The sequence below is a fragment of the Lathamus discolor genome, chromosome 5 (assembly GCF_037157495.1).
Source record: "Lathamus discolor isolate bLatDis1 chromosome 5, bLatDis1.hap1, whole genome shotgun sequence".
NCBI classification, from domain to species: Eukaryota; Metazoa; Chordata; class Aves; order Psittaciformes; family Psittacidae; genus Lathamus; species Lathamus discolor.
Window position 1 is genome coordinate 59,048,519 of NC_088888.1, and position 20,945 is coordinate 59,069,463.

The window sequence follows — 20,945 nt, forward strand, 5'->3', positions numbered from 1 at the left end:
GACAAGGGGTAATGGGATAAAACTGAAACAAGGGAAGTTTGGATATAAGGAGGAAGTTGTTTACTGTGAGGGTGGTGAGGCACTGGAATGGGCTGCCCAGGGAAGTTGTGAATGCTCCATCCCTGTAGGTACAGAAGGCCAGTTTGGTTGGAGCCCTGGATGACATGGTTTAGTGTAAGGTGTCCCTGCCCATGGCAGAGATGTTGGAACTAGATGATCTTAAGGTCCTTTACAACCCTAACTATTCTATGATTGTATGATTCTACCATTGTTTTGTTTGTTTCAGTTATCCGGCTACAGTGGCAGGCTACTGCAATTAGATAGCTTATGATATTTTAATGTTTTGTCGGGTTTAAGAAAAAATGGTTTATTTTATAAGAAAGAAAGAAAAAAATGCGACAGAAAACAAAACTCAGTATCTTTTATTTATTTCCTGAGGACTTTCACTTACACAAGTAGGCACTAAATATTTGAAATTGACTTTCCAGAGCACAGCAGTAAAAAAGTAAGTATTTGGCTTAGTTTCATTTAAAACAGTAAAAATTGACCTTGTAAACATTTCCATAGGAGGTAGGATACATACATTTGACAATCTGTCAAATAAGAGAAAGTAAACAGTTACTCTGTGGTCCTAATAAATAATGAGCAACACAGGCATTAAATAAACATTTTTATACAAAAAGATGTAAGTGAAAGATGAAAATAGCATTTTTAATAAATTAGGAATAGATGTAATAATTTCTTTACAACTTAGTCTTGCTTGCAAGAATCACCGTCTCTTTCTGCTCACCCACAATTTTTGACTGAAAAGTTGTAATGGTGAAAGCAATCCTGAGTGATTCACAAGCAGGACGAAATTTGCATATAGCTATTTTTTTCTCTGTGGAGGGCTGCTAATATCCATTCTTTAACACCTGTATGTAATACTTTTCTATTCCATCAACTTGGAGGGGCTTGTATCATAGCCTTAATATCTGGATTTGGAAAGTAAGCTTAAAGGAACTGACATGACTCTCCCAGTTAAGTTCCTCCAGCAGCCGCTCCCATGAATACAGTGTTGATTGGTGGTAAAGATGACACCATATCTCTGCTTGGTGGGCCATGGGGCTCCAGATTTTCCTGAGAAGGGAACTGACCGAGTGTTCCATACATGCACTGGGAAGAAGATGTGGTTTGCATGTTTGAAGCTGTGGGGAAAAAAAAGTTACCTTAATTGTAAGTTTTCTATCTATTGGATTTAACAAAAAAAAACAATCCAATTTCATCTGATGGAGACCTTATCTACCAGGCACACTATCTGAAGGGTGGAAATGTCAACACTTCTATACTACACTCAATTTACCTACACTTCAATAAATTTTCTTCAGTGGCACTGAATTCTTGCAGAGCCTTAATGAGGTAAGTAATGTCTGATCTTTTGTGCAAGGCTAACAGGTAAGTAGTAGCAAGAGGTAATCAACAACAGAACAGTGCCTTGGTTTATATCTTCCATGTAACTCTTCTTTGGAATGTGAGACAAAACCCTTTAATGAACATACCAAAACAAACCCTTTGGGGTTAGGTAATTTCACCTAAAATTCACTGTCAGTGAGAGCTTTGCCTTAAGACACACAGTTGTGGAAGCACAGGACAGGAAGGGACTATGCCATAAGAAGAATACGTCTAGACATCTCTGACCCAGGGTTCATTTGATCTGTGTGACAGTGAGGATCCTTAAGAGCCCTTAGAAGAGTTCAGTCCATTATTAGCTCACTTAATAGCTAGTAAGTGTTTTCTAATACGGATTTTTCTGCAACTGAGGCCCAGGCCAGTCATTCCAGTCCTCACAGACAATGGGTCATAGTCCTCCTTATGGAATTGAAGAGTTATTAAACCCGCAGTCCTGCAATATTAGGGAAAACATATCTTATGATGCCCTGGGTACTGAGCCATTTTATCTCAGTATTGCAGCTTATATGCTATATATATGTGCTACAGTTTAATACTCATCACTTGTTCGGATGCTAAAAAGTTCATAGTTCTTCCTCAGTCATTGGCTATACTTACACATAGGAGTCCGACAGGTGATTGAAGGTGAGGACTCTGTGTAGTATGAGCCTGCTTGTTTTCTTCCGCTGTCATCCAAGATATTCAGTGGATCATGTATATCATTGTATGATGGCAATGATCGAATGCTGCTTACACTGCTGATTACAGAAACATGTTGATCCACCATTGTTCCAAGTCTGTGAGATTCTGGATAATTTATATTGTTTCCATAATACCCTATTGACAGGAGATTGGAAAAAAGCAGAGTGAAAATAAGGCTGAGGAGAAAGGGTAGGGTAGGAGCCTGTGACAACCTGGGACAAAAGTTAATTGTTACCGTCTGAGTCCCTTGAGAGTAAGATTATTTATGTACTCATACAGCCTAGTAACATTAGAAACGTACACAGTGATTGACCCAAAAGAGGGGTGGTAGCATGGGATTAAAAAGATCCCAAGAGTTGTCACACCTTCAGTACAGAATTGCCCTTCCAGTCTAAGATCAAGAATCAAACAGTAGCCTACAGTCAGTGGCCATAAGAGACACCATGGAGACTCCTATCTACAGTTCAGTGCTCCCTTCTGAAGCGCACCATCAAGGAAAGTACATGTGGAAAGAAAATCTGCATGATAATGCAGATATATGCAAATCCATACAAATGCAATAATTACACTGTGTCTTTCTTCCAGAAGAGGGAGATGGTTTTGTTGACCATATCTCTAAAGCAGATTGGTGCAACAACTTTATGCTTGAAACAAGAGAAATATTAGGGATGATGTCTCAAACTAATTCTAACGCACATATCTATACTTTGTCTCACCACCCTGACCTTGTGACTAGAATGGTCCATTATGCTGATCCCAGAGGTAAGCTATCTTATTCTTTTCTGTTTCATAGTAGATGTTTGGGAGGCTTTTCAAGAGATTGTTACATCACAAGGTCAGCCTGGTTTTGCTTCCTTTGTGCAAGACATGGCAGTGGTGCCAAAGTAAGATTAGCATAGGCAAGGCAGATGCATTTGAGGTCTACTGAGAATGCACCAGAGGAAAATAAATCTTTAAGTAGCTTGTTAAGCTACTTTACAATCTCTGTGTGTCAGCGAAGTGCAAAACAAGAAGGTATAAATAAGAAATGAAAAACATCTTCCATAGAAAAAAGCAGATAAAAGGTGTTTTACTCCAGAAAGGAATAGAAACAGAAGGCAAAAAGAAAATATCTATTGATACCATTGGAAGCATTAGCAGGATATGCTGCTCCTGGGCATGTAGACACAGAGTTGCTCAAGAAGTTGAAACTCCCAGTATTCAGAAACTGTGTATTGTGCACGTCCTGAGACATGGATGAGGGACCATAGCTAGAAGGGGATCTGGCATTGTATGGAGACACAGCACAACTGTTGCTGAAGTAGTCTCTGGAGAACTGCTGTTCACTCAAGGCACTGAAGCGGCTGTGCTCTGCTCTGTGGTGGTAAACTCCTGGAGTGGAATGGGCCTGAGTTCTGAACATCGTCTGGTAATTGGAATTGTTTCCATAGTAATTCTGGTTAGTTTGTGACAGTGTCTGGTAAAGGGGTTCTGAATAAGAAGAGCATTGTGAATGTGTAGGTAACACTGGACCTACACTTGGAGGTCTCACAGCCATTGGCCCCTGGTTGATAACACTTCCTCTGCTGACCATGGCTGGTGAAATGGGTGGAGTCATCAGGTGACCAGTGCTTTGAGACAGTTCCATCTGACCTGGAATAAATAAGAATTAGCTGCAACCAGAATTCATACTGCAGTACTGCTGAATAGAGCAGATCTGTTAAGACATCGTCCCTCTAGTGACCCCCACCTATACAACCAATGCTCTTTAATCCATGGCTTCAGGGTATGAAGCTTCCCAGTTTCATTTTCTCGCTTAGAAGCTGTCACATTCAATGAGAATGTCCAGCAATTGGTGGAGTCACTAAACCTGGAGGTATTTAAAAGATGTGTAGATCGGGTGCTTAGGGACATGGTTTAGCAGTGGACTTGGCAGTCCTAGTTTAACAGTTAGACTCAATGATCTTAAAGGTGTTTTTCAACCTAAGTGATTGTATTGCATGTATGTATGAATTACAAGTCACATGTGCTTCAGGTGTTACTGTTCATTCTATCTTCACAAGAACCAGCCAAGAGGTATAGAATAGTTTTACCACTGTTCCAAGAGGACCTATTACTGGCATGGCTCTACAATTGCCATCTTCGGTAAATCAACACAGAGGGTGAATTCATCAAACATTATTTACTAGAGGTCTTTATAAATGCATATGGTCATTACAGCAACATGTTACTGTGGACTGAAAGCCTAACAAGCAAGAGAAGGACAAACTACAAGAACTGATACATACCTGCCAGATGCATATTCTCACTGTCTCCTGTGGCAAAAGGGTTCAGACCAGAAGCTACACTGCTTGGCTGACTAGCCGACAAGGATACGTAGGTTTGCTCTGCTAGACACTCATTTTTGACTGAAGTGTCACTGGGCAGAGGAGCAGCTTTGTTACGATTTGCTAGGAAGCAAGAGCTGGGTGATGCAGTAAAGGTGGCTTTGCTTGCATCTGGAAGAGTAAGTGAAAACTCTTGGTGGCTGTCATGTATGCTCATTGCACATAAATTCATCACGAGTATATAGACAACATATGAGCTGCCTGATTTGTTCATATCTTTGCGTATTTCAAAACATAGTGATGCCTCCACGTTTTGCATGCAGCCAATGAATATCACCCTAGTCTTTATCTTCCCAGTGGAATTGTTTGTTTCATATTCCCTGACCACAGATCTGCATCACAGAGTATCAGCTTCTTACTGGAGCCATCATAGTGAAGGTACAAATCAGACTGATTCCCTTGTAATAGGAGTCAGCAATGAAGTCAAGTAAATTGGACCAAGAGTGAACCAAGCTCATGACACTTCCTTCTAAAGAATTAATAATAGGAATATTAGAATGCTTGAACTCTATTTTCATACTGGTATCTAGAGAAAAGCATTTGTTTTACTCAGTATCTGTACAGGTTTGTGCAGATTATTGATAAAGTCTGTGGAAGTTTTGCTATTCTTCAGTAGAAACCAGGACTTCATGGTTTCAAGGACTTCACCTAAATATCCAAGGATAAGGCAACTGCTACACAGGAGAAGCTTTTTCCTGAATGATGAATTAAAAACATCAACTGTCAGACAAATTCTATGCAAGTTTCTTGCAGCAAAGGGCAGATTTAGAGTATCAACAACCAAAAAGTTAAAGAATGATTGCTGGTGCTAATGTTAATAAAAAATATCTCAGCAGATCTATTTTTATACAGTCAAGTTTCACTGAATTTTTCAGGATAAACTTGGACTTAAATTTGATCCAAATTAAACTTCATTCATTTTTATAGCAAAGGGCCGGAGAATATGACTTCAAACTGTCTAACCTTGAAGAAGCCTGGTAGATGGAAAACATTAAGGTTTTTAACTTAATTTTGTTTCTCTTCCACAGGGTAATATTTCAGCCAAATGCAAAACAGGGCTCCAAATTTGTGTTCCAACCTTGCAGGAATAGTTACATTTTAGCAACATTTAATATGTTCCTAGTTCCAGGCCCAATTTCATATTGAAGCTTTTGCAGAAAAACTGGATTAGGAATTTCCGCCCTTTCTGCTAGTTATATCTCTTTTCATACTTCAGCTTGTGGCCCTTCAGATGTACCTACAAGTGTTTGTTGCACCCAGAGATCCAGTGTATTCACATTCCCACAAAATGTTAAGTGAACTATGGTAAGAAGGTGGGAATGAATTGCTGAGGGGTCACAAGCTTTTCAAGTGAATTTGACAATGTTGAATATATCTACACCTTCAGGAGAAGACAGTAAGCTTGTTTCTGTTTAAACAAATAAGTCAATTTCTAAAAATACGGGAGTACATTTAAAAGAACCAAGCTCTAGTTACCTAAATTCTTCATGTATTTGTCCAGTAGATTTTGGAGTTCTTGTTCTTTGTCATTGTTGAACTGTGTCTCCATGGCGAGCAGGATGTACTCATCTAGTAGCATGCGGATCAAATGAAAAGAACCTTTGGGAGGAGAAAGAGAGAGAGTAGCTAAGTTATCTTTGTGACCATCTCTCACCACCCTACAAGAAGCGAGTGAAACAAACAAATAATTGTGGACTTTAAATGACCTGGCAAGACCAACAAGGTATAGTGCCTAAGTTCTACCTCTAATCTCTCTTTGCACTGGCCCACCTAGCTCAATTGTTTACTGTCCTGTAGGCTATTTGACCACTAATTACATCAAAGAAAAATACTGATGAAAGTGAGACATGCTTTATACTTGAAGAGGGCACACAGTAGAGTTAGATAAGGCCAAAGTCTGCTAGAATGCCTCTGCTCTGCTTCTGTTTGCCTTGTGCTAAATAACCAGACAATAACTGGTGAAGTCTTTGACCTTATTTCAAGGATATATCACATTAAAAATGTGTGTCTCCTTACAGCCATTTAAAATGCACTCTGAAATTTTAAATTGCAATTTACTTGCAGCTAAACTTAGGAAATTATGTACTAGATTCACAGTGACTTTCACTTGCTCTACCATCTTCTATTTTATAAAAGGTTCTTTCTGAAAGTCCCCAAAAATGTAAACACTTCCAAAGATGGACATGTGAAACTTAGGTTTTAAAAAACACAAACTGTTTAACTGACTGTCTACTGATCCCAGAATTAAATGAGGGGTGATCTGCCAAATTAATTTTGTTTGTGTTAAATCGTAATATGCACAAGAACTTCTGCACAGCAGTTTTTTTTGTTTTGGTTTGGTTTGGTTTTTTTTTTTGCCAAACTGATCCACATGTAAAACTGACGATTTAAATCTTCTGTCACCTACACTGAGGTATGCGGTTATATTTCCATTGCCATGTCAAAACAAACACAGCTTTTCAATGCAAAAAAATAGCTTTTAAAAATGAACGTGATACTGCTCACCAACAAAATATTGCTAGCATTTACACCGAAAGGCTAGTTTGCTTAAAGCCACAAATGCTGTGTAATGTATTTTTCAAAGAATCTTTAGGCTGGGACATGTTCCTCTGCTCAGTAAATGGTGGAAAGCTGGTGCTAGCACATATGTACAAAACATGAGAGTTTTTACAAAGACTGGGTACCAAAACTTGATGCGTTGTTTAGAGTTAGATTATGCATCACTCGAGCACCGAAAAAACTCCATTTGAGAAGGAAGTCTTGAGCTCTCTTCTTTAATGACCTCCCATTTTGCTTGCTTGCCTGAAAGAGAGTAGTAAAATATTGGTAAGTATGCTAACTTGTTTTCTGCACACATGAGAACTGAATATTCTTGGGAGTTCAAGGAGTCTTTGACTCAAGCTGATGTTACAGGGTTGGATCAAGCTGCCTCATTCAAACTATCTTCATAATATGTGTCCTACAGTGATAAAGAGCATCATTCACTTATTTCAGTACAACCAAAGCAGAGGTCTGACAACATCAGATGAAGCAAACTGCTTACTGCTTTGGCTCTTCCGTGCCCTGAAGGTATACAAATTGCTTCATATTCTAGTATTAAAGATGCCAAAATGTTCTGTAAATATACAGGTGTACAGGGCAGAAATAAATTTTTAAAACCTTACCCTCTGCCACTATATTATTCCATATAAACAGGGAAATTAGTCTTTGTACTTGAATGTAGTCTAATACTGGCCAGACTTTCTCTTACAAAATGGTATGTTTACTAACGAAACACTGACAGTTTTAATGCTGCTCATTTCATACTGTCATTTCACTCTGGCAGTGATTTTTTTGTGTGGTAGTGTATGCCCTGTTGCTTTCTCAAACAGCAAGCAGTTGTGTGAATTTGACAGTAACCACAATTTGGCATGAACAGAAGGCAACTGAAGGATTACATGTTCTGTAAATTATTAGCTTCTGCTTATTTGACCTAGCCTCCTATCAGGAATCATTGGTATTTCTTACCCTTGACTACAGGAAAACAATGCTAGGAACCATACCTGTTAACTTTTAATAATAACATATCACATAGTAGATGCTGAATGAGAGTATCACCCTTTCTGCCTGGCTTCTTTATCAGAAATTGTGTTCTGAAATTGTGGAATGAATTTTAGACCATAATCATTCAGTTCTTTGGATAAGTTGTGATTGCTTAGCTTCAGTGGGAGTTTTGTGTCCAGGTAAGTGTGTATGAGGACTTGCTTTGGCTCTGCCACCCTGAATCATTCGTAGCTCCCCACTGTGCTGAACACTTATGACAGCAAATATCAGGAAACTCAAAGAGCTTTAAAGGAAAGAAATTATCACTGTCTCCATTGAAATTTGGGAAAACAGGTGAAGAAAGGAAAAAAGACATGCCTATGGTTGTTTTGTAAGTGGCAGAGTCACTGTCCTGCAAGTCAGTCAAAGCTAACTGCACTGCCTCCTCCTCCTGCAACCATTCATATGAAGATGCTCCCTTAAATGGCAGATATAATATTCCATTTCCAGATAGAACAAGACCTGATGAGAAGACCAGTGTTCAGCTCTAGTAAGCAATGGGTAACAATTTATTCTGCTAGTTCATATTAATTAGAGTCATGAATTGGTAAATATCTCTTACTTGATGTATAACATAGAACTCAATTATTCTGTTCTGAGTCATAGTGTAATCATTCATATGTAACTACACGCATATAAACTACTTGTGATTATAAAGCATCTTGTAAATCAGGAGGAAAAAAAAAATCCCATCAAAACCATCAATTACTGTGTTAAGAGCCATAACAAAACTACAAAACTGTATCTTTTATCCTGGTTTGTAGAAATCCTTCTACAGGTTAGCTACTTCTGAATCCATCTGATACATTAACTTACACCATTCAAATACCATGAAACCATAGAATCATAGAATGGCTTGGGTTAGAAGGGGCTTTAAAGATCATCTAGTTCCAACCCCCCTGCCATGGGCAGGAACACCTTCTACTAGACCAGATTGCTCAAAGCCCCATCCAACCTGGCCTGAACCTGGAAATAATGGCTTCTCTAAGGCACAGCTTCTGCTCATTCACTGAGCAATATACCTGTGTTTCTGCATACACATATAAGGTGGATGTGTTTCTTTCATGTACACTGCTGACTTTTATGTTAAGATACTTCTTAGTTTGTTGCACACATAAGACCACTTAACAGCACTCAATATGATTAACTGGAACTAATGGCACTGCAACCTTTCTCACCAAATGAAGAACTCCCCTGTTAGAATAAGAAGATGGGAGCAGAGATAAGAATTCCACAAAGGTAACCAAAGGGACTACCTAAATGTAAGGGGACTGTGCAAGTAAGGGGACTGTCTGACTATGTGAGGAGTAAGGGCAGCAGGATTTGGTCTTGAGTCAGACAGAACATTTGAAAGGTACCTTGATAACCCTTTGCTCAACCACAGTATCCAACCATTCAATAAATGATTCCACAGTGGCATTCTTCTTTAGAAGGTCCTTCAGTTCTTGGAACACTGTAATAGAGTCATCTACCATGTAAAAAGGAGAACATATCATTTCATGCCATTCTGAATGTGTGAAAAAGCCACTCACCAGCAATATGACAATATTGTAGCATGGAAAGGAAAAGCAAAGAATTAGAGCAGTAAAGAAATAAGCAATTCCCTAGCAAAGCAAGCAGACACACATTCATCACACATACATATTTAAACTACTTAAGCATTACAGTGATACAAGTTGTAAGATAATGAAGTTTCATAAGAAAATAAAAACAAAAAAAAAATCTGTTAATTTGAATTCCTTTTAAGATTCAGCCTTGAAAACATTTTTATTACTAAGTTTAGTTGTAAAGTTTTATCTGTAACGTGGCAGACTTGTACACTGTTTTAGGTTTACCCTATATTTTACAAGTTTGTCACAACATAATATAAATCTAACTCCATAAACTCCCATTTTCAAAAAACTGCCTGAATGACCAGTTACGTCTCTTCTTTCTTTCTTCTTCTTTTTTTTTTTTTTTTTTTTAAACCAGTGTGGAAGAGCACACAAACAAAATAGAAAATAATTACACAAAAGCAGAAAATGGGCAACTCAAATGAAAATGTGAATAGGTTTCTGAACTATTAGAGACAACAAACTTTCATGATCAAGTAATAATATTTAGAGGACAACACACTGCTACTCCTTTCAGCTCTCCAAACTCTGATCAACATGATTCCTATGACAAAAGTTATTTTTTAAACAGAGAAAAAGGCTTTTTTTTTTTTTTAAAGCAGGTATGTATATGAAAATTAACACTCTCCACTCTAATTCTGTGTATGAAAATAGCTGTTATACTTCATAGAAAATGATGTATTTTGTTAAAGAACAACATGCAGTAAAAAAAACCCTATTCATAAAAAGGAATGTAAAGTAGCTCAAATGTCCATTAAATTAAGCCATAATGATGTGGAATTTTTGAGACATATTTCAAAAATTGATCTGTGCTAATATGCTCATAATTAGGACAAAACTAAAGAGATTTGATTATACTTAGCAACTGACATGTAAATGATTTCTTTACCAACTGCTCATGACTTCTCAGACCAAGCTTCTGTTCTTGTAGGACATGCTAGGGCAACTAACTGGTTTTCTTGAGATACTGAAGTTAATACTGAGCTAGACTAGAGGATGCAGGACATCTGTATGCCCCTTCTCAGTCCATCTCCAAGTAGACTAGCATGGTATGGAACGAAAAAGCGAATTACTTTTAATGATACATATATATCACCATGAACTTACATTCACTGTAGACTTCCCCATCAGAGTCTGTGCTCCCTGAGACTGCAAGGAGTGCCTGAGATGCAATACTATTCAAGTCAACTTTTTCAATGTCCGACACCATGGAATTGACCACATGCTGATCAAAAAGGGCTGGCCGAGCAATCTGGAAGAGAAGTAAATGTAAACTGTTGAGACCGCATCACAGTTTAACCCCAGCCTGCAACTAAGCATCACACAGCCACTCATTCACTTCGCGCACCTCTGTGGGATGGTGGGAGAATTGGAAATGTAAAATAAGAAAACTCATGGGTTGAGATAAAAACAGTTTAATAATCTAAAAAAAAAATAAAATAACAATAACAGTAACAATACCAATAACGGCAATAATAGCAAGGAAAAGGGGAAAAAAATAACAGAGAAAAATACAAACCAAGAAAGACAAGTGATGCATATGAAAACAGTTGCTCACCACCAACCAACCGACTCCCTCAGCAGTGCCCCCTCTGCCAACCTTCCCTCAGTTCCTGTTGCTGAGCACGATGCAATATGGTATGGACTATCCCTTAAAGCCACTTAGGATCAGCTGTCCTCACTGTTTCCCCTCCCACATTCTTGCCACCCCACACCTACTCTATGGTGGGGTGAGAGGCAGAAAAGGCCTTCGCTCTCCGTAAGCACTGCTCAGCAGTTAATGAAAACATCTCTTAATTATCTGCACTCTTTTCAGCACAAATCCAAACCATCAACTCTATTCAAGCCAAAAGCAGCACACACCCACACCTGGGGATCACCTGAATAACCCCTCAGAGAAGAATCATACTCTGTTTGGCTGGGGTTCTTGTGGATCAGTTGAGAAAATGTTTCCCTTCCATTAGACTTCTAATGCTTTTCTAATGCGTCTTTCTGTAAGATTATATTCCTGATGTCACATATGTGCTACTTCTGTCTTTATATTTATGTAAGAGAAAACTAAGATGAATATATGGTGCATGTACTCATGAGGATTACCATCTCAAAGCCCAAGCTGTTAGCACTTAAGTTCCCAGAAGACACTGTATCCTTTTGTATAATCTACCAAACCATCACATGGAGGTGCCTTCTAATCGCAGACACCTGTATCTTGGCCAAGACAGCCTTGAAGCCCTAGGCTACCTGTCACTCACACATTCTCCTTTCAGTCAGAACTCAAAAACAAATAAGCTCACTAAAGGACACCATGGAAAAGACAGCAAACCTTTTCTGGGCAAGAAGAATCACCTTGCTATTTTCCAATTTGGAACTAAAACAAATACACATATATTATGCTTCATCATTTGATCGCCTAAAGTTCCCATGAAAGTATTTCATTATAACCATGGTCTTTTCTCTCTTTTCCACTACAAAAGTTTGAAGTTTTGGTCAGATCTATTTATGGTCATTTCCTTCTTGTGTGGTTAATACTACAAGATGTTAAGTGTTGCATAGCTGAAGTTGAACCTTGAAAAAGTAATGCATTGTATCTCATAGCCTGAAAGGTGCATGAAATATAATTGACAATTTTTTTTATATATAGTCTTCTTTTTTTTACCTGTGCTAGGTGTAGGAATGATGTCTGTCGTTTCAAGGAGGAAACAAATCTTCGCGCAATAGGCAGTTTCTTATCTGTCAGATTTTCTGGTAGATTTTCCAAAGAGGAAATGACCCACTGTTCCCAGTTTTTTGCAAAATTTCTTATATCTGCCAGTAAACTATTAAAAAAAAAAAAAAAAAGTGTTTTAGGGAAACATCAATAAAATTTGACTTGCATTAATTTAAATAATTAGGTTTCAATCATGATTAACAGAAGATTCAGAGGCAACTTATATAATGCTTAAATATTATTGTGGTGCACAGGCTACAAACTTGAAAAATAGTCCGGAAAAAGGTAACAATTATTTTTCCTTAAGTAACACAAGTACATTTATTTATTTTTTTTTTATCTTATAGGGCATTAATGTAGAAGAAGCCTATTACAATATATCCAAGAAGCCAGTAAAATGGGATATTAAAATACTGTGTAATATTCAATATATTGTGTTCTATATACTACTTCTATAGCTGTCTTGAGAGCTAAGTGTATTTTGCCATACATATGCTACTGTTCTGAAAAAAAAAGAATAAATATTGTAAGAAAATTTATCTGGGATACAGAAATTCTGCTCTTTACCTGGAATATGCCTAACAACCATGATTTAGCATTATTACTGACAAATACCTACCTTTCTGGCATTTCTTGCATTGTTGCAGGGATAAGTACATCTGTAAGGACCTTCAAAAAAGTTACAGAAAATTATATCAAGCTTCCACTGGCCATTTATTCACTCATATCTTTCTTGTCTACTTAGATTGCAAAGTGATAAGGAGAAATTAATGCAGAATAAAGCCATTTAATTTATTGTCCAGATACTTGAAATGTTATTTAAAGCAGTGATTATTTGAAGTGAGTAACATGTTATTTAATGTGATACTGAAGTGTTTGAGGCCAGGTTGGACAACCTGGTCTAGTAGAACGTGTCTCTACCTGCAGCATGGGGGCTGGAATTTGATTATCCTTAAGGTCCCTTTCAACCCCTAATGATTCTATATTTATATACCTATATTTCTCCCATCACTATTAGATAGGAATATATGAGATATTTTTATATTTTGGGTAGCTCCCATTCTTAATGTATGCCAGCATGCCAGTAAAACAGGAAAGTGCTATCACTCCTATGATAGGGAAATCAGTAGAAGTGAGATGCATAAACACTTTGTCTTCTCTAGAATCACTGTGAGTCTCAGTAAAGCATGTCCTAAGTCCTCATGTGCTATTAGCCATTTGACTCTTCTCTCTACCATACTGAATGTTGTGGCACTGAATGTGTTCAGAGTTTTGGACAAATCCTTGATAGAAAAGTATGATGTAGAGCTGTTTGGGAAAAAAACTGTGCCATCTGGCATGCCTTCTGGGGAATGTTATTGCAGAGGGCAAAGCTGTCAGCTTATATCCTAAAAATCTGTTTCCACTACTGATGTAAATGGTTTGATAACAACACAACAACATTTCTCCTTCTTTCTGGCAGCTGTGCTGTCAAGAATATCTAACATTATTATAAGTGAGAAACAGTAAGACACAAAGAAGAGACACAATAGTAAATTTATGAACTTTTGAGAAATTCTGTCTTACTTGATTTATAACTTAGGGCTCCTGTAGTATTTCTCCTCCTGTCACATTAAAAACTTATTACAAATAAAGTTAATATTGACAGCACTTTTAGAGCAAGGAAAACCTCATAAACTCAAGGTACAATATAACCTCTACAAGTAATGAGGCTTAATGGCTCATCTCCAGGGCAGTAATTATGATCCTTGATGCTAATTACTGCTACATCTCCCTGCTAGCTAAAACACCTCTTCTAACTTTACAGTTTGATGTGTTTTTAGTAAATACATAGTTTCATCTTCTCTGGATTTTTTCCAACATCATTTTGTACATTAAAGAATGAAATAGATGGCTGTGACACACTCAGTGATAAACAGTCCCAAGTCCCGTGCTTTGGCTGCTTGGTGTTTTACTGTTAGCCCTTATAGTTATTTGGTCCTGAAATTTGTTAAAGAAAAGATGACAAAACTTTTCTATTCATATGGCATGCCCTACCAAAGGAACCTAAAGTACTTTGCAGCTATTAATTAATGAACCGATCCGATGTTCCAAATTAAAAGCTCCAGTGGCATTACATTTTTTCCCCAGTGCTCTATTATAGAATCATAGAATCATAGAATAGTTAGGGTTGGAAAGGACTTCAAGATCATCTAGTTCCAACCCCCCTGTCATGGGCAGGGACACCTCACACTAAACCATCCCACCCAAGGTTCTGTCCAACCTGGCCTTGAACACTGCCAGAGATGGAGCATTCACAACCTCCCTGGGCGAGCCATTCCAGTGCCTCACCACCCTAACAGGAAAGAATTTCTTCCTTATATCCAATCTAAACTTCCCCTGTTTAAGATTTAACCCATTACCCCTTGTCCTGTCACTACAGTCCCTGATGAAGAGTCCCTCGCCAGCATCCCTATAGGCCCCCTTCAGATACTGGAAGGCTGCTATGAGGTCTCCACGCAGCCTTCTCTTCTCCAGGCTGAACAGCCCCAACTTCCTCAGCCTGTCTTCATACGGGAGGTGCTCCAGTCCCCTGATCATCCTCGTGGCCCTCCTCTGGACTTGTTCCAGCAGTTCCATGTCCTTTTTATGTTGAGGACACCAGAACTGCACACAGTACTCCAGGTGAGGTCTCACAAGAGCAGAGTAGAAGGTCAGGATCACCTCCTTCGACCTGCTGGTCATGCTCTTTTTGATGCAGCCCAGGATACGGTTGGCTTTCTGGGCTGTGAGCGCACACTGCAGCCATCTCATGTTAGGTTTCTCTTCGACCAACACCCCCAAGTCCTTCTCCACAGGGCTGCTCTGAATCTCTTCTCTATTAACTAATCCTGACCTTACAATACTCCTCAGTTTCACTTAGTTTCAGCTATTTCTATGATCATGCTGTTAACTAGATTAAATTACACATATGGCACAAAACCTCTGCAAAACAAATGTTCCATAGATTTTTTTTAAACCCAAACAAATTCAAAGTGCAGCAGTTTTGCTGGTACATCCAGCAGCATAGGAACAGAAGCAGAGTGTAGCAGGCAGGAGAGGCAGGAATATCTTTACCCAGAATTCTTCCAGCTTTGTAACATGAAGCTTTGGCCTGACATAACCTGTGAGTAGCACATTTGTGTGTGGAATTACCTCACTGATCTGCCACAGACTGTCTTTGCTGGTCGAAATTGCAATAATCACAGACTCATAGAATAGTTTGGGTTGGAAAGGACCTTAATAACATTTAGTTCCAACCTCCCTGCCGTGGGCAGGGACACCTCACGCTAGACCATGTCACCCAAGGCTCTCTCCAACCTGGCCCTGAACATTGCCAGGGCTGGAGAATTTACCACTTCTTCAGCCAGCCTGTTCCAGTGCCTTATCACCCTTACAATAAAGAACTTTCATTATATCAAACCTGAATAAACTTTTAAGTAGAAACAAGGCTTCAGTCTTAATTTAGCCTTGTCAGTGAAGCAGCCAAGCAAGTAGGTCAGGATTTCACTATTACTGTGCATCCTGTAGTCACATAACAAGTGTTCAGCAGAACTGAGACTGGACTTCAGCTTTTACATGCACCAGATTTCATGATTGAAACTGAATCCTTCCTGATTTACACAAGTGAGAGGCAGAAAGCAGCCATAGCATCCTGTTATTCTAACTTCAGTGTTGTTTTTACACAAGCAAAAGCTGTAATGTACCCATGAAGCTAAACACTTAACTTACCTTATACAGTATTGAGTCACAAACACAGAAGATGTCAACAATGATGGGATTTTCAAGCAGAGGAAGAAGATGGTCAGGCATTCCTTGCCAAAAATGTAATAAGAAATGCTGAATCTAAAGGAGTAAGAACCAGATTCATGGACATAAATAACACTTTCTTGGCTCCCTGTGCACATATACCAAGACTGTGTGTTCAAACAACCTTACCTCTTCGAAGTTCCCATTAATTGCATTGTCAAGGACACACTGACAGTGTGTCTTGTACATCATGATAAGAGTATCTACCTATTTTGGAAGAAAGAAAGATTAAATAGAGTTTCTTAGCTCTCTACTGCTAGTGATGCAGATTTCTGCTTTCTGTAGTTAGTATTTAAATATAGAATATAAATTGTATTACAACGCATATGCACAAATAGGCAGCCTGTATAGCCAGAAGTAATGAGGTCACTCTAGATTTTATTGACATCTTTGCGTCTTGATGCTGTTGTCAGAAATGTAACATCTGAGACTCTATACACTGTGAAAATGTGAGTATCAAAGCAAGGAAATAGCTAGATTAGCCAGTCAGATGGCAAAGTAAATTCCCCTTTCTGAAGCTAAGATTAATCCCAAAGAGTAGTGCAAGTTAATCATTAGGCTACTATAGGCGTCTATGAGTGTTCTGAACCATCATCTGGTTAGACAAATGAGAAAATAGCTGCCAGTCATTTGGTCAAAGTTTAATCACTGCTTTACATGAACAGAACTTTAAAAAGCAGAACTCCCTTTCATCTCATCAGGCTAATTTATCTGAATGGAGTGTTCCCTCATTTTAATAAATCTTCAGAGGTATTACAAGACTGTAAAAAATCGTAGCAAATTTTAAAATCTGTAACAGATTATAAACCAAGAAACTTCGTAAAGTATCTTAAGGAAAGAAAAATGCTAGCAAAACCATTCTTATGGTCCAGAATCACAGTAAGTTTGTCACAGCTTGTGAACTTCTCTGGCAAACCAATATCAGGTTTCAAATGCACCTAGTACCACCTTATTTCAGTAGGTTTAGCATACAGATTTCTTTGAAAACAGACCTTGCTGACTTTCAGATCCGCTTCTGTAATTACATATCTTTGAAAAACAAGGGCAAAGTGTGAGAGTCAAGAACATTTTATGATTTATTTATTTTTTTAAGGGGTTGATGGAAGCTAAAGCTGTGGGTAAGCTTTTTTTCAGAAACTTAAAATGAAGAAATTATCGATCTATTTTAGTGCTGGCTGCTACATTTATTAATTCCCCAGAGATTTCAGTTGCATGCAAATTCTTAGGAGTTTAATGCAGGAATCAAACTTCATGTACAGGGTCTCTTCAACAGAGTACCTAAATATCCTGGGTTCAGTAACCCTTGGCCAGACAAGGTGAAGGAAGTGAAAGATGGTAAGAAAATAAAACAGGACACAAGACAACAAGGAATGAGGAAAAAGCAGCAAGGAAAGAGAGAGCGGCAGACACACAGAAATTCATCTCTCTTCCTATAGTCTTCTCATAACTCCATGAGTCTGTCCACAGTCACCTGCAAAGCTCTGCTGGGCCCCCCATCGTCTGGTTCAAACATCAGAGCAATTAAATGCTTCAACCCAAAATGAAGATAAAATGAGTTGCATCTTTTTTCTCATTGTTGGAGTGGTAAAATTCAGTTTTGCTTACATTGCTGCGTTGGGTCTGCATGGAATCTCAAATGTTCTTCAGATTTAAATGTTACATGAATGTTGCATATATGAGAGATGTCAATTCACTGATGGAGACTATAACAGCAGTTGATGCACACTGCTGAGTACACCAATTCTTGTGTTTTCTTTAGGAACTGTAAGATTTCTAGCTAAGATCTCTGTCCTACAGATGGCTCCTTTTGTTCAGTCCTCACAACAGGATTCCTTGGCTTCACGACTTTCAGAGATCAAACTTTAGAGGAAGGGATCATAAACCAAAAAGCTTTAAAGCAACATTTCTCAAGACAGCCACCATCATGATCTGTACTGGAGGCTAAATTGGAGAGTTCTTAATGTATATCAAAAGGTTTCTAGCACAGTTCAGGGATGTAGCAGTCTGTAATGTGACCAGAAATAACACAAACGTAGCACACAGGCAAGGAGTCAAAGACATAAAACATATGCCAGCAACACTTCCAACAGAACAGTTACTTTTAGGATGAGCAATACTAAGTATTGATTTGGGGAATAACATTTTACTAATTGAAAAAAAAAAATAAGTTCAGATTTTCACAGTCTCTTTTCAAGCAATTGACCAAAAAGAGCAAAGTTCATCTAATTATTTGTTGTGAATTATTTGTTCTGATCTAATCAGAACAAAATTTACCTTAAAACCAAAGACATTTAGAATGAATACAACTCTCAGCTATTTGTTTGTTTTGTTCTCCCATTCTTACATACCATCAGTTTGTAAAATACCAGGTCAGTTAATAGGTAAATAATTCAACCACCTTTCCAGTGGAAAGCCAGTTAATCGGTGTTAGTAAAGGTTTGCCCCCTCTATAAATCAGTCACCTCTGTTTGATTATGGACATTTCTGGTTCTTTCATGCCAATACCTCAAAGTCTAAGATATGAAGAAACATTCTGTGGTAATTTTTGATCTGTAAGTAAGTAAGTCAGAAGAGAAGTAGCTCACATTTTACCTTGTCTTTAGAAATGCATCCTTGAAGCAAAAGGTGTTGAGCACTTGGAAACTCTGGGAGGAGAGTCCCAGTTTTGGAACTCAGAGAATATTTACGAGTGAAACCACCCTGAAATGGAAGGGAAAAAACAGGCGCATTAAAATAACCAATATAGATTCAACTGAAACCAGAAATCCATGCTAAGTTGCATATTATCTCACAAGTCTCTCAACATTCATGAATATTTCTGTTCAGATAGTCCTTCAAAATATTGATGCATATACAGACTTGAGTTCCAGCTCAGGAAGGTAAATAGATATGTGCCAGATCTAAACTCCACCAAATGCAGTTTTCAGAGTAATGCAGCCTTTAAACCACATTACTTCATGTAATTCCACGATCTTTGCGTTGCTCTATGTTTAAAAACTGAAGTAAAAAATTCTCTCCTCTACAGTGTGGACTGTCATACCCTCGTGGAGACCCTCATACCCTCATGGAGATATAAAACCTTAAGTAATATGTATCTTGCTAGTAGAAGGATCTAGAGTAGTGGAGGTATTATTGCTCTTCCTTGCTCTCTTCTTGTTCTGATGGCATGGCAATAGTGACTTCTGCTGGTTTAATACAGCAACCATTATTTTAGTTGATCATGAAGTTTTATAATATGTTATAGTGTTATGGATGTGATGGTATGTAGGGTCTACAAACACTTACGACCTAAGTATTTATTATTAATCTCTTTGTGATAGTTGCAGACTTGACATGAAGCCCTGGTTTCATACATCAGTAAGAATGGTATTCTTGGACATTTAGTGTTCTCCAGTTATTGCTGAGACACGGTCAGTGTTGACCTTGATACAAGTTAAATTCCTCCTGAATTATGCTAAACTCTGCTGGGTTTCTTTCAGCTCTTAGAGTTCTTAAACCTCTTAAGCTGCTTTAGCTTGTGACATCCGAAATACTGTAGACACATCTTGTACTAGTGACAGATTGAAAAAATATCTTGAATAACTACTAGGTGCTAACCTTTGGAGAGATAGGATTGAAGGGTGAAACAACAAGCTGCCTTGTATATGTGGATACTGACTGTTAAGCAACATATGGTAAATCAACCCTTATTTGGACTCCTAACCTAATACTTGCACAGAATCTGATTTAGTCTACTTCACAATAAAGCTGAGCAATAACATTCTGTAGTGATACAGTATTACCATGCTTACATTTATAATGCACACCTGTCCTGGGTTCAACAGGAGCAGTCATTTTTCTTCTTCTTAGTAGCTGGTGCAGTGCTCTGGTTTTGAGTCTCAGCCTGGGAACAGCACTGATAACACCGATGATTTTAGTTGCTGCTCAGTAATGTTTAGTCTGACCAAGGATTTTGTGAGCCTCATGCTCTGCCAGGGAGGAGGGGAAGCCGGGAGGAAGCAGAGACAGGACACCTGACCCAAACTAACCAAAGAGGTATTCCATACCACAGCACGTCATGCCCAGTATATAAACTGGGGGCAGTTACCCGGAAGGGTGAGATCACTGCTCAGTCAGGCTGGGTATCAGTTGGTGGGTGGTGAGTGGTTGTATTCTCTTCCCTTGTAATTTCCCTTATCATTATTACTATTGGTGGTAGCAGCAGTGATTTGTGTTATACCTTAGTTACTGGACTGTTCTTATCTGGGCCTGCGGGAGTTACATTCTTTTGATTCTCCTCCTCATCCCTCCGGGAACAGGGGGAAAGAAGGGGGGGGGGGGTGTGAGAGAGACTCTGTGCTGAGTTTAAACCATGACAACATGACATTATGCTCAGTAAGCTCTCAAATGATATAATTAAGATGAAACCCTTATTCTCAAGAGAAACAATAAATTCTGTGCTATGATTCTGTCCTTACTGATGGAATTGTACTTATTCTCATAGAATGGCATTCAAACCCAGAGAATACTATTTGGCTGAAACCTTTGGTTCCATTTTAGCCCACCCCATCCATATATCAAGGCAGTGTGCAGAGCCTTGAGGGGCCTTCTGTATATACCTGCAGTAAATCCATTACATCTGTGCAGATTCCCTTTGTACTAATGGATGGATATATAACCATGCAAAAGACATTTGAATGGCAGTTGAAGCGGCCTTTTCTATCCGTTTGCATACAGTCA

The 20,945-nt window shown here is 38.5% G+C and overlaps 1 protein-coding gene across 1 annotated transcript in view; it reads right to left on the reverse strand.

The window, feature by feature from the left end:
- Positions 1–439: 439 nt before the first annotated feature.
- The window catches only part of RFX6 (regulatory factor X6), a 39,131-nt gene continuing 18,625 nt past the window's right edge, over positions 440–20,945 (reverse strand). Inside the window, exons 7-19 of the mRNA XM_065679121.1 lie at positions 18,819–18,926; positions 16,356–16,433; positions 16,149–16,262; positions 13,018–13,067; positions 12,348–12,507; positions 10,799–10,943; positions 9,437–9,546; positions 7,181–7,298; positions 5,973–6,095; positions 4,398–4,607; positions 3,253–3,762; positions 2,047–2,265; positions 440–1,187 (exon numbers count right to left, since the gene is read on the reverse strand). Coding sequence (XP_065535193.1) covers positions 1,021–1,187; positions 2,047–2,265; positions 3,253–3,762; positions 4,398–4,607; positions 5,973–6,095; positions 7,181–7,298; positions 9,437–9,546; positions 10,799–10,943; positions 12,348–12,507; positions 13,018–13,067; positions 16,149–16,262; positions 16,356–16,433; positions 18,819–18,926 — 2,112 coding nt within the window. The 3' untranslated portion in view covers positions 440–1,020. The remainder of the gene's footprint in view (positions 1,188–2,046; positions 2,266–3,252; positions 3,763–4,397; positions 4,608–5,972; positions 6,096–7,180; positions 7,299–9,436; positions 9,547–10,798; positions 10,944–12,347; positions 12,508–13,017; positions 13,068–16,148; positions 16,263–16,355; positions 16,434–18,818; positions 18,927–20,945) is intronic.